Here is a 14,569-nt window from a genome sequence, read left to right on the forward strand (position 1 = left end):
GCAATGTTTTTTTGTTTTGTCTTTTACAGGCAGAGTGGATAGTGAGAGAGAGACAGAGAGAAAGGTCTTCCTTTTTGCCGTTGGTTCACCCTCCAATGGCTGCCGTGGCCAGCGCATCTCGCTGATCCGAAGCCAGGAGCCAGGTGCTTCTCCTGGTTTCCCATGCGGGTGCAGGGCTCAAGGACTTGGGCTATCCTCCACTGCCTTCCCGGGCCATAGCAGAGAGCTGGCCTGGAAGAGGGGCAACCGGGATAGAATCCGGCGCCTTGACTGGGACTAGAACCTGGTGTGCCGGCGCCACAAGGTGGAGGATTAGCCTGTTAAGCCACGGCGCCAGCCCCTGTTTTTCTTTTTTCTTTCTTCTTCATGCTATTTGGTGAATGGTTTACTTAATTTAGGGTTAACCTTATGAGTATAAAAGTAACTGAAAGTTGATCTTTGTAAAAAAAAAAAAAAAAAAAAAAAAAAAGGAGACTGGGAAAGGGAGATGGCGGAGAAGGATGGGAGTATGGGTGGGAGGAAGGTGGGGGGGGAGAATCACCATATTCCCAATTTTGTATATATTAAATGCATGATGTTTGTATTCCTTAAATAAAATAAACAAAATTTTTTTAAAAAATGCATTTAAAATGTAATAAAGACACAAGCATAGGGACCGGGTAGGGTGGGGCTGCCAGATGCAACGTGGCCATCCCATATGGGAGTCAGTTCCAGTGCCAGCTGCTCCACTTGCCATCCAGCTCCCTGCTAATGCACCTAGGAAAAGCAGAGGAAGATGGCCCAAGTGCTTGGACCCCTGCCGCCCATGTGGGAGACCTAAATGAAGCTCCTGGCTTCTGGCTTCAGCCTGGCCCAGCCCCTGCCATTGCAGCCATTGGACTAACCAGCTGATGATACATCTCTTTCTCTTCCCCTCTTTCTCTGTGTAATTCTGCCTTTCAAATCAATCATGGGCTCACACACACATAAAAGCATAGTAAATAGGCAATATTTTAAAATCCTGAGTTCCTGCATCAGAAAATCTTTTTTTTTTTTTTATAGGCAGAGTGGACAGTGAGAGAGAGAGACAGAGAGAAAGGTCTTCCTTTGCCATTGGTTCACCCTCTAATGGCCACCGTGGCTGGTGCGCTGAGGCCAGCGCATCACGCTGATCTGAAGGCAGGAGCCAGGTGCTTCTCCTAGTCTCCCATGCAGGTGCAGGGCCCAAGCACTTGGGACATCCTCCACTGCACTCCCGGGCCATAGCAGAGAGCTGGCATGGAAGAGGGGCAACCAGGACAGAATCCGGCGCCCCGACCGGGACTAGAACCAGGTGTGCCGGCATCGCAGGTGGAGGATTAGCCTATTGAGCCACGGCGCCGGCCTGCTCCATTTCTAATCCAGCTCTCTGCTTGTGGTCTAGGAAAGCAGCGGAAGATGGCCCAAGTGCTTGGGCCCCTGCACCCACTGGGAGACCTGGAAGAAACTCCCAGCTCCTGGTTTCAGATTGGCTCAGCTCCAGCCATTACAGCCATTTGGGAAATGAACTATTGGATGAAAGACCTTTCTCTCTGTCTCTCCCTCTCTCTGTAACTCTACCTCTTAAATAAATAAATAAAATCTTTTTTTAAAAAAAGGAGAAAAAGGCCGGCACTGTGCCTTAACAGGCTAATCCTCCACCTTGCGGCGCTGGCACACCGGGTTCTAGTCCCGGTCAGGGTGCCGGATTCTATCCCAGTTGCCCCTCTTCCAGGCCAGCTCTCTGCCATGGCCCGGGAAGGCAGTGGAGGATGGCCCAAGTGCTTGGGCCCTGCACCCGCATGGGAGACCAGGAGAAGCTCTTGGCTTCGGATCAGCAAGATGCGCCGGCCGCAGCGGCCATTGGAGGGTGAACCAACAGCAAAAAGGAAGACCTTTCTCTCTGTCTCTCTCTCATTATCCACTCTGCCTGCCAAAAAAAAAAATTAAAAATAAGGCACAGGGGCTATCATTGTAGTGCAGGTTAAGCCACCCCCTGTGACACTGGTATCCCACATTGGAATGCTGGTCCTGGCTGCTCTGCTTTCTATATGGCTTCCTGCTGATGTGCTTGGGAAGGTAGTGGATGATGGCCAAAGTACTTTGGCCCCTGCTACCCATGTGGAAGACCAGGATGGAGTTCCTGCCTCCTGTCTGCAAACTGGCCCAGACCTGGCTGTTGTGGCCCTTTGGGGAGGGAACCAGTGGATGGAAGTGCTGTCTCTGTCTCTCTTGTCACTCTGCCTTTCAAACAAAATCTTTCATTATTATTATTTTGTAACGTACAGGTTCCTATAGAGGAAGCTGATGATCAAAAGAGCCGATATCTAGATCTAGGTCCCTGTGACTAATTTCCATGACATTAGGTTAAGTTCCAAGGTGGTAAGCAGTTATAGGACTACTGCTCACACATCACTGATCACTTTTAGGATATGCTGAGAGTATGCTCAGATCTCTTGAGCACCTGCTGCTACAGCACACACCAATAAATACTACAAACAATAAGTAATGGAGACTTTCTCCAAAAGACTAAAAACACCACCACCACCACCAAAAACCATAATAGAGTTCTTTTCCTCTTTAGTGTCAATTTTATGATTTATTTTCATTATAGACTTGAATTGCCTAATTTTCACCTTGGTGTCAATGTCCCAGGTCTTAGACAATGGACAACGGAACTTTTTTTTTTTTTTTTGGTCAATATTGAAATTTTGCTACCCAATGCAAAACTCAATAGCCTGAACTTACAAAGCTGCTTACCCAAAATGTGAAACAAGAAAGAATGCAAATCATCTTGCATCTTTACTATTATTTTCAGGGGCTCTATGATCCCAGTATCTGGCCAGAAAACAGGTGCGGCCATTACACACTGCTTAAACACTTCCTACAAGTGTTTCGCCAGATGTGTACCTGGACATCAGCTCTGTGCTCCAGAAACTCACATTTCCGGCTAGAGAAGAGATCGGCCTCCGTTCCCTCCTGCTTCCTAGTCAAACTGAGGCCTCGCCTCTCTTGGTATTTCCACACCACGACTGTGACACTGGGCACTCTACTCCCCCAGTATCAGATTTCTGATGTATACTGAGTTGTGCTTTCCAGTTTAAAGATTTCCCAAGGTCACTGCATTTATAAGGTTTCTGTTTCGTATGAATTTTCTGGTGTTTAGTAAGATTTGATCTGATGGTGAAGGCCTTTCCACACTCGGGACACATGTATGGTTTCTCTCCCGTGTGGATTCGGTGATGTTCATGAAGCTGGGATTTCTTACTGAAAGACTTCCCACAGTCATGGCATTCATAGGGCTTCTCTCCGGTATGAATTTTTCTGTGTCTATTTAAGTGGGACTTCTGGATGAAGGACTTTCCACATTCAGTACAAACATAAGGTTTCTCCCCGGTGTGAATTCTCTGATGCATGATCAGCGTGGATTTCCTCGCAAAGGCTTTCCCACACTCGCTGCACTCATAATGTCTTTCTCCAGTGTGGGACTGCTGATGGATGTGGAGGCCTGACTTCCGAGTAAAGGCTTTGCCACAGTCACCGCACTTATGGGGTTTCTCTCCAGTGTGAATCTTCTGGTGTGTGAAGAGATTTGACCTGTCAGTGAAAGCCTTGCCACACTCAGCACAGCTATACGGCCTCTCTCCTGTGTGAATCTGCTTATGTACATGGAGCTGCGATTTCTTAGTGAAGGACTTCCCACAGTCGCTGCACGCGTAGGGTTTCTCTCCAGTATGGATTCTCTCATGTGCAATGAGATGGGATTTGTGGAAGAAGGCCTTCCCACATTCAGTGCACACATAGGGCTTTTCTCCTCTATGAATTCTCTGGTGCATACTCAGCGTTGATTTCTGAATGAATGCTTTCCCACAGTCGCTGCATTCATAATGTCTCTCTCCAGTATGGCATTTCTGATGTATCCTGAGACGTGACTTCCAGGTGAATGATTTTCCACAGTCACTGCATCTATAGGGTTTCTCTCCAGTGTGAATCTTTTGGTGTTTGATGCGATTTGACCTGTCTGTGAAGGCCTTCCCACACTCGGTACAGACATAGGGCCTCTCTCCAGTGTGAATTTTCTGGTGTATGGCGAGATTTGTCTTGTGAGTGAAGACCTTGCCACATTCTGAACACATAAAGGGGTTCTCCCCTGTGTGAGTTCGCTCATGCATGTGGAGCTGTGACTTCTTAATAAAGGATTTCCCACAGTCACTGCACTCATAGGGTTTCTCGCCGGTGTGAATTCTTTCATGTGTGATGAAATGTGACTTCCAGATGAAGGCTTTCCCACACTCAGTACAGACGTAGGGCTTTTCTCCTGTGTGAATTTTCTGGTGCATGCTTAGTGTTGACTTCCTTGTGAAGGCTTTTCCACATTCACTACATGCAAAGTGTTTCCCTCCACTGTGCTGTTTTTTGCGTACACTGAGGCTTGAGTTCTGAGAGAAGTTTTTCCCACATCCTGACTTCCGGGGAGCAGCATTTCCATATGCACTACATGTGTAGTAACACTCCTCATCACATGTTTTCTGATGACTGGAGGTGAGGGAGAAATCCTTCCTGAATTCAGTGCATACAAGGGCTTTCTCCCCTGCATGAGCCCTCTGAGGCACAGCACGCTGGGGCCTCTCAGAGATGACTGTCCCGTATCTGCTGCACTCTTCCTGTTCGTCCTCAGGGTAAACTCTCTGATGTGCAAAGTGGGGTGACTTCCGGAAGAGACTTCTTACATGGTCAGAAAACAAATGGAGGTGCTCCCCAGGGTGTCTCTCATGGTAGTCAAGCGCTTGCTGATGACTCGGAAGCTGCCTACAGTGATTACACTCACAAGCACTCACTTTTGTATGAGAAGTCATGTGGGTAAAGATATCCTCGAATCCCAGAATCTTGTCAAGATGGCCTGATGTACTGCTTCCATCGTAATGACATAAGCTTACGACAAGCTTCGAACTCTTTTCTACTGAGTCACAGTTTTGCAGTCTTATGCTTGAAGGAAAAAGCTGGGTGTTCATGTGAGCTCTTCTCCCTGCATCCTCATACGCACGGTCCATCCCAGCAACCAGCGACCCCTGGCTGGGGAAGGCAAAGTGACCTAGAGCGCTGCTCCGATTGTCCTCATAGTTCCCCATCTGCTTATTATCCTTCCACAATTCCTCTAAAATGGGATACAGGGCCTGCCTTGTGAACAGACTAAAATTCTCAGACAGGAAAGAAACTTCTTTAGATAGTCCCTGTTGTGATGTTTCAATATCCCCATCTAAAAAAGAAAGAAAGAAAAGAAGAGATAAAACTGACTTAAAGAATCATTAACAGAGGACAGGAGAATTGATACCTTGAGTTGATTCAGGGTGAACACAAAGGAACTAACAGCAGAGGCTCTCTACAGATATACCTAGGCATGTGAAATAAACATATACATGTAACAATCTACCTAGGTATGCGTATAATAAAGTAATATGTAGCAATAAAGTTAACAACTTGTGTTTACCCTACGACAAACAATAACATTTACATGAGCTGTGCTAACTCTTTTTTTTTTTAACAGGCAGAGTTAGACAGTAAGAGAGAGAGAGACAGAGAGACAGGTCTTCCTTCCATTGGTTCACTCCCCAAATGGCCATTAGGGCCGGCGCGCTGCGCCGATCCGAAGCCAAGAGCCAGGTGCTTCTCCTGGTCTCCCATGCGGGTGCAGGGCCCAAGGACCTGGGCCATCCTCCACTGCACTCCTGGGCCACAGCAGAGAGCTGGACTGGAAGAGGAGCAACCGGGACAGAATCTGGCGCCCCAGCCAGGACTAGAACCCAGTGTGCCGGCGCCACAGGCAGAGGATTAGCCTAGTGAACCACGGCACCAGCCGAGCTGTGCTAATTCTTAACTCACTGAAGCTCTATCACAACCTTGCCCCTATCTTACAGATGGGGAATTGGAGCCACAGAAGAGTTCCATACTTTCCCCAAATCAAACGTTTAGTGATTACCGAGGAAAAGATTCAAACCCAGGTAATGAATGTGTCAGAACAAAGTGACAAACCCTATGGTTTAAAAGAGGTAATTCTGAGTCTGGATTTTTTTTTTTTTTAATTTTTGACAGGCAGAGTGGACAGTGAGAGAGAGACAGAGAGAAAGGTCTTCCTTTTGCCGTTGGTTCACCCTCCAATGGCCGCCGCGGTAGGCGCGCTGCGGCCGGCGCACCGCACTGATCCGATGGCAGGAGCCAGGTGCTTCTCCTGGTCTCCCATGGGGTGCAGGGCCCAAGCACTTGGGCCATCCTCCACTGCACTCCCGGCCACAGCAGAGAGCTGGCCTGGAAGAAGGGCAACCGGGACAGGATCGGTGCCCCGACCGGGACTAGAACCCGGTGTGCCGGCTCCGCAAGGCAGAGGATTAGCCTAGTGAGCCGCGGCACCGGCCCTGAGTCTGGATTTTCAATATAGATCCTCAACAATCTCCCTGCTTTCTCTTTTCCCTCTCAACCACTGTCCCCTGATACCATTTATCCAGGTTTACAACTACTGTGGCCTCAGTCATCCCGACTTTGCCAAACAATCACACAGGTGTCTGTGATTCACCTCTGTATCTGTCTAGGGAGCAGAGACACAGGCATCCAACAGAAGACGTGACAGGAGCAAGGGCCTACCACTGGAGGCAGGGACTTCCTGTGACCCTCAGATCTGGCCCCGTCCAGCACAGCTTTAAGCCTGTGGCCAAGCACATGACTGCCTTAGCACACCAGGCCTGTCACAGCCTCACTAGTCTTTAAGGGGACCAAATGACAAAATTCTCACCAATCAAATGGGAGTAAAAATTGTATTTGCTGTGACAAAGCCAATGCCTTTTTTTATTTTTTCAAAGATTTATTTATTTATTTGAAAGACAAGAGTTACAGATAGACAGATAAAAAGAGAGCGATCTCCCATCTGCTGGTTCACTCCCCAGATTGCCCCAACAGCCAGTCCTGCACCAGGCCAAAGCCAGGAGCCAAGAGCCTCATCGGGGTCTGTGCGTGGCAGAGGCCCATACACTGAGCCATCATTCACTGCTTTCCCAGACTCATCAGCAGGAAGCTGGATCAGAAGTGGAGCAGTCGGGAAATGAAGAAGTGCTCATATGGGATACCAGTGGCTTAACCCACTGAGCCACAATACCAGCCCCAAGGCCAATGTTTTGAGGCAATGGATGTGGCTCCCATGAACCTTTTTACTTCCTATGGGATAACCCAGGTTGTGCAGCTAGTAATATCTCAGGACAGAGGTCAGAAAACTATCGCCTTTAAGCCAAATCCACACCTCTACTCAAAAGCTAAAACAGGACTTTACATTTTTTTTCTTTTTAATTTTTATTTATTTTCATTTTATTTGAAAGGCACATACAGGGGGAACGGAAGATGGCGGAATAGGAAGGGAGCACACTGATAGTCCGGGAAGAGACAGTTTAATAAAAGTGGAGATACTGCAGGTTCAAGGAAGAGTAGGGGAAGAAACAGCAGAGGAAACTCTTCCGGAACTAGTGATTCACAGTGGACCTGCATGGAGAGCATGGGAGCCCATGATTCGGGACACTAGCAGCAGAATCAACACACCAGCGCTGGAATGTGAGGTGAGCCGAACCTCAATAGCCCGAGACACAGGCGGGCAAACGGAAAGAGGAGACTAGAGGGAACCAGGCTTGAAACCCCGTGGGGAAAAGTTCACCAGGCTAACTAGAAGAGAGAGGGAAAAAAAAAAAGTAACCGATATGGACTCGAGTTTCTCTCTCTCCACTCACCTCTCAAAGGTGAACAAGACAGAGCAGGCGCCATTTTGGACATACGTCATAAGCGGGCAACCTCAGTCAGGACTGCACCAGCCCTCAGCCAAGCAGAAAAACCTGACTCTGGGGGTGGGGGTGGTGGTGAAATAACAGGAGATTAGGACCTAGTGAATGTGTGATGCTAATGAACTGAGACTGTGAAAAAAGAGATGGTGGGGAAGAGAACTCACAGAATTCACGTGAGTACTCTCCAGAGATGCTACAATTCGGTAACCATGGCAACCCAGTGGGAGCCTGCAGGAGAATTTGAGCCCACACTGAGGGCAGCACAGATTCCCTGTGTGGTCCTTGGGAAAGAGCTTCCGATCTCTGGCTCCTGTGGGTATATCATTCGCCTGCTAACTACCTCCAATTCCGCTCAGCTGTGCAGAATTACTTCCCTTCTGAATCAAAGAAAGAAAGAGAGAGATTTACCACGCTTAACCTGGGAGTGTCACCTTTGGCACACCCTTAACCCTGAGGAACCAAACAGAACTCTCAGGCCACACCCATTTCAAGCCTCTAAGGCTCCATCAAAAGCAGACAGTCCACTTAATACAGTCATAGTATAACAAGAAAAAACACCACAGTGAGGGAAGGAGAATCCAAAGAATATCTCTACAATGCCAAGCAACAAACGCAAAAACCAAGACAACAAGAACAAGGATTACATTATGACACCCCCAAATGAACAAGACACCCCAAGCCAAGATTATGAAGATGATGAGATGGAAAAAATGCAAGATATGGATTTCAAAAAATTTATGATAAGAACAATTAGAAGTGTTCAAAAACAAATGCTTGAGCTACGGAATTCCTTACTAGACAGGATAGAAAATCTCCTTCGAGAAAATGAAATCTTAAGGAGGAATCAAAATGAAACGCAGAAACTAGTAGAACAGGAAAGTGTGATAGTGACGAAAATCATAATGAAATGAAGAACTCACTAGATCAAATGACAAACACATTAGAGAGCCTTAAAAACAGAGTCAGTGAAACAGAAGAGAGAATATCGGACTTAGAAGACAGAGAACAGGAAAGTATATAGTCAAACCAAAGAAAAGAAGAAGAAATTAGAAATCTAAAAAATATTGTTGGGAATCTACAGGATACTATTAAAAAACCCAACATTCAGGTTCTAGGAGTTCCTGAAGGCATGGAGAGAAAGGATTAGAAGGCCTTTTTAGAGAGATACTTGCAGAGAACTTCCCGGGTTTGGAGAAGGACAGAGACATCCTAATACAGGAAGCTCATAGAACCCCTAGTAAACATGACCAAAAGAGATCCTCACCACGACATGTTGTAATCAAACTCACCACAGTGAAACATAAAGAAAAGATTCTAAAATGTGCAAGAGAGAATCATCAGATTACTCTCAAAAGATCTCCAATTAGATTCACAGCTGACTTCTCATCAGAAACCCTACAAGCTAGGAGAGAATGGCGAGATATAGCCCAGGTACTAAGAGAGAAAAACTGCCAGCCCAGAATATTATATCCTGCAAAGCTCTCATTTGTGAATGAAGGTGAAATTAAGACTTTTCATAGCAAACAGAAACTGAAAGAATTTGTTGCCACTCATCCTGCCCTGCAAAAGATGCTTAAAGATGTGTTACGCACAGAGACACAGAAACACGGTCATCAATATGAAAGAAGGTAAAGGAAGGAAACCTCACAGCAAAAGATCAGAGGAAGTTCAAAGCATATATTAGAAAATAGCTTTGGCAAATGGCAGGGCAAAGTTACTCCATCTCAATAGTCACATTGAACGTTAATGGCCTGAACTATTCAGTTAAAAGACGCTGATTGGGTTAGGGAACAAAACCCATCTATTTGCTGTTTACAAGAAACACATCTTTCCAACAAAGATGCATAGAGACTGAAAGTGAAAGGCTGGAAAAAGATATACCATGACAACAGAAATGAAAAAAGCTCAGGCTAAAATTTGTGTTACCTTATTTAAAATGTCATCCTAATTGTGTTACTAGACATGATAGTTATCCTAATGAGAAAGCCCCAGAGGCCTAAAGGGTTAAATACTTGTAAAATCCTACAGGTGCTTTCAAAAATACTGTGAAGCAAGTGCCTCTTATTGGTTGATGAGTTTATAATTTTAAACATGGCGACTTGAAGTCTTTTGTCATCCACAGTTATATATGATTTGCTGCTCATAAAACTAAAGCATTGTTGGTTCTGTGTTTAGCTGTCCTCCTATAGGTTCCTATGGACTTTTTCCAGCCACTTCTATTGTATTCAGTACTTTGGGATGGCTCTGCAAACAGATGAAGCCAAGAATGTATTAACAGTACCAACTGAGAGAAAGTATGGTTAACTGAGGTTACTAAAAACAAAAAGCAATTCAAATCAATTGGCAATTTACAAAAAGAGTTTAAAGACTTTAAAAACTATTATTAAAATTGCTATATTGGTCTATTATGTTATGTTATATGTGTGTACATATTGTATGTCCACATGGGGAAATTTTATTAAGAGTTTTATTTTAATTGGCTTATAGATAAGATTGTCCATAAATTTAAGCTGCTAAAATTAATCAAAGATACGTTTTAATTCGTGTGACCTGAATCTCTGTATCATATGTTTTAAACTTGTTGGTAGAAAGAAACTAAAAACATTTTATATGTTTGTGCTTAAGTTTACTGGTTAAACAAACTACACCATGTTAGATATTTAAGAGGTGTTTCCAAATACATAATTCTTAAAATTTATAGAAGGCATTGGACCTTCTGGTAAATGTTTTCTTAAGTTGTTATCTAATGGTTGAAACGGTTTGCTAAGTATTCATGTGATATTGCTATTGTCAGCAAGCGATCTAGGACTTGCTCCCTCATTTCTCTATTCTAAGCCCAACTTATTCTTTCATTTCTCTATTCTCTTCAAGGTAGGAAACGAATTCTATTATGAAGGAATCTGTAGGATGCACAATTTAATCTTTAGACCTTATAAAAGAGATGGCTAACATTTTTCTGTAATAGCATAACCAAAATAAGAGCTTAAATTATAATTTCATAGCTAGATTTTCTTCACAATCAGCGACGTAAACAGTAAGTAGAAAAAACCTCCCTTTCAGACCAAAGGGCACTGTCTACCTTAGAAAAACTACTACAGAACATGCCTGTGACTATAGACTGGTAGTTTAGGCCACTGAAGATTAGAGATGGGACTTGGGCACTCCCTTGACTTGCATCCTCTGGTCTGATTGAACAAAAACCAGGAGGAAAAGAAAGCTAGGCATCAGAAGCAATGGGTGGCAGGCCTATTAATGGCTGATCTGTACAGTGATCTGCCCTCAAGGAGACCCAACAGGCCAGTCCACTGCAGTAGCTTTCAATGTGGTAAGCCTGGGCTTCAGCAGAAGTCAGCTTGTGAAGAGCACTGGCAGCTCTGCCAAGAGTTGGATCACTGGAAATGGACCTGCCCTGGAGTGGAAGGATGCCCAGGTCAGAGCCACAGATCTTATTGGCTCTAAGCTGAAAAGCCCTTCACTCAGCCCAGCTTCCAAAGTGACCACTGCAGCTGAGGGGATGGTCAAGTAGGGTCAGCAACATTGCAGGCAGAACTATAAATTTCTTGTTAGAGATGCCACCTGCCTTTACCTGGCCAGCTCTCCTCCCAGGCCAGCCTAGTAATGAAAGTCAACAGAGTGCCTTCCCCTAGGCGGTTCATACCTCCCTTAGGATGTACCCCATGTGAAGAGATAGATAGGTCTGGGCCTCTTAACTCACAAGGCCTAAAGCCCACCAGATTATTATCAAGCCCCTTCTATCAGGTTCTATTTGCCTCTCAATCAGAAAACTTAATTGTAGCTTAGACAGCACCTTTCTTAGCTCCTCTAATAATGACTCTGTCCTTTGTTCTAGACCCTGTCTAGTGCACTTGGGCCTCATTCCTTTGTAATCATAACCTCTACTCTACCACCAATGGCTCTACTCCCAACCTGTGTGTACTGATGGTCCTCTTCCCCACTTAATGCTGTATAATTGTTCAAAATTTCTTTACAGGCAAACCCGTCTACCTACAAAAGATGAGTGACTTTTCTTCCAGTCTTGGCTGGAATCAGCTGTCTGGTCTGTTGGGTGTTCCCCAATAAATCCTTTCCCTTAAAAAAAAAAAAAGAGGGAGGTGCCTTTCTCTGAAGGGAGGAGAGAACTTCCACTTTGACTATGACCTTGTCTAAATAGGATCAGAGTTGGCGAACTCGGAAGGCATCCATAGCCTTGGCAATTCATGACGGGAGCCTAGGGTTGTTACTGGCGCCATAGACTAGAGTGTCAATTTGTTGGGTCAACAACAGGAGTCACTGTGCACTTGCTCCTCATGTGGGATCTCTGTCCTTAATGTGCTATACATTGTGATTTAATGCTATAACTAGTACTCAAACAGTATGTTTCATTTTGTGTTTCTGTGTGGGTGCAAATTGTTGAAATCTTTACTTAATATATACTAAATTGATCTTCTGTATATAAAGAGAATTGAAAATGAATCTTGATGTGAATGGAAGGGGAGAGGGAGCAGGAAAGGGGAGGGTTGTGGGTGGGAGGGAAGTTATGGCGGGGGCGGGGGGGAAGCCATTGTAATCCATAAGCTGTACTTTGGAAATTTATATTCATTAAATAAAAGTAAAAAAAAAAAAAAAAGAAAGAAAGGCTCATAGAGAAATCTCTATCAGCTGATTCACTCTTCAAAGCAACAGCCAGGCCTGGGCCAGCCTGAAGCCAGGCACCCAGAACTCAATCCAAGTCTCCCATGTGGATGGCAAGAACCCAACTACTGGAGCCAACACCTTCTGCTCCCAGGTGCACATTAGCAAAAAGCTGGGTTGGAAACACAGGCGGTGGGACTCGAACCAGGCACACCAATATGGGATGCAGGAATCCCAAGAGAAATGAACCACTGCACCAAATGCCTGGCCCTGGATTTTACATTTTTAAATAGTCAAGAAAAATTAAATAATAATAATGTTTCATGCAAGAGCGGGAAGAAAGAAAAGCAGGGGAGGAAGGAAATATTTTGTTCTTAGAATTGTATCTACAAATCACACTGAATCTGTTAAAAAACTAAAAAAAATTAAAAAAATTTAAGAGAAAAAGGATATTTAAATTTCAGTGTCCATAAAGATTTTACTGGAACACAGGCCACATGCATTCATTGATGTATTATGTACAGCTGCTTTGAGATTCCAACAGAAGAAATGAGGAGTTATGTGGGGGTCTTTATGGGAAATGTTGGCCAACCTCTGCCCTAGGATGGTGTTGCAGTGGCTGTGCAGAAGCTCCTTCCTGTAGGCAACAGAGCTGCCTGGCAGACCTCCGCCTTGGAGCTGTCATGTGGGGTCAGCGAGTACATGTTCTAAGTTATTGCTGCTTGGGGTCTCTCCATTAACAGCCACTTGGCTTTCCTCTAATATGCCATTCTTGTCCAGAATGTTACAAGTCTTCCAAATTCTGAAATAGCACATAAGATACAGTAGATTCTCAGTGACCACATAACAATTTGATTAAATATTATCTTATCTAGTAGAATTCTTGAACATAGATGCAACCTGACCTCATATCCACTTTCTTGTGTCTCTAAGGCCTAGTCATGTCCCCAAACATGCTCTAAAACTTTCACATCACACTGGCACAGTCATATTTATTAATGGCTTTCGTTAAGCCCGAGGATCTAATACTGGTTTCCACAAAATGGATTTTGATCTTTTATAAATTTTTAATTTCTTTTTCTAAGAAACCCGCTGCTATGTCTGATAGCAGTTACATTACTACCAATAAGGTGCAATGCAGGGGCCAGTGTTCTGGCATAGTGGGTGCCAGTTTCTTTCCTGGCTGTTCCACTTCCGATCCAGCTCCCTACTAATAGCCTAGGAAAAGCAACAGAGGATGGCTAAGGTGCTTGGGCCCCTGCCCTCCTGTCTCAGGCTTTGGCCTGGTCTAGCACCGGCCATTGTGGCTACCCAGCAGATATGTGACTCTGACTTTCAAAATAAACTAATAAATAAATCTTGGGGGGGAGGGGAGGAGGTACAATGCAAAAAAATCTGCTCCCATGTTAAAAGTGTAGTTAGTTATAATTCCCCTGTCACCACTAATTCAGTACTCATTCAATAAAATACAGAGTCATAATTCAGGCAAATCAAAGGTGCACAGGCAAGCTATTCCCTCCACTGAACACTAAAGTCTATTTTGTCACTGAGTGTAAATACACGTAGGATCTTCTCACTTTCTTCAAATCCACTGCTTTTCATGGATCATGCAGGGTTCTCTGTACTAAAATCTGATCTGAAATCTTATCACAGGGACTAGTGCTATGGTGTAGTGAGTAAAGCTGCCGCGTAAAGTGCCGGCATCCCATATGGGCGCCGGTTTGAGTCCCGGCTGCTCCACTTCCCATTCAGCTCTCTGTTATAGCCTGGGAAAGCAGAAGATGGCCCAAGTCCTTGGGCCCCTGAACTCACATGGGAGACCTGGAAGAAGCTCCTGGCTCCTGGCTTCGGATCAGCGCAGCTTCAGCCGTTATGGCCAGCTGGGGAGTGAACCAGCGGATGGAAGACCTCCCTCTTTCTCTGCCTCTCCTTCTCTCTCTGTGTAACTCTGTCTTTCAAATAAATAAATAAATACATCTTTAAAAAAAAATGTCACCATAACTCTGGAGTAGCTCTCCCTTTAACTTAAATAGATATCCTGAATCATTTGTGTTTATATTTAAATTGGCTTGGATGTGCACTGCCCAAAGGCTGAAACTATAAACATTTCATGCAGTATCTTCTCT

At 44.8% G+C, this 14,569-nt stretch overlaps 1 protein-coding gene across 4 annotated transcripts in view; it reads right to left on the reverse strand.

The window, feature by feature from the left end:
- Positions 1-1,927: 1,927 nt before the first annotated feature.
- ZNF484 (zinc finger protein 484) overlaps positions 1,928-14,569 on the reverse strand; it is a 32,211-nt gene continuing 19,569 nt past the window's right edge. For all 4 annotated transcript variants that reach the window (XM_062208479.1, XM_062208478.1, XM_062208481.1 and 1 more), the window contains one exon: positions 1,928-5,254. In XM_062208479.1, coding sequence (XP_062064463.1) covers positions 2,988-5,254 — 2,267 coding nt within the window. In that variant the 3' untranslated portion in view covers positions 1,928-2,987. The remainder of the gene's footprint in view (positions 5,255-14,569) is intronic.

Source organism: Lepus europaeus, chromosome 12 (genome assembly GCF_033115175.1).
Source record: "Lepus europaeus isolate LE1 chromosome 12, mLepTim1.pri, whole genome shotgun sequence".
Taxonomy (NCBI): Eukaryota; Metazoa; Chordata; class Mammalia; order Lagomorpha; family Leporidae; genus Lepus; species Lepus europaeus.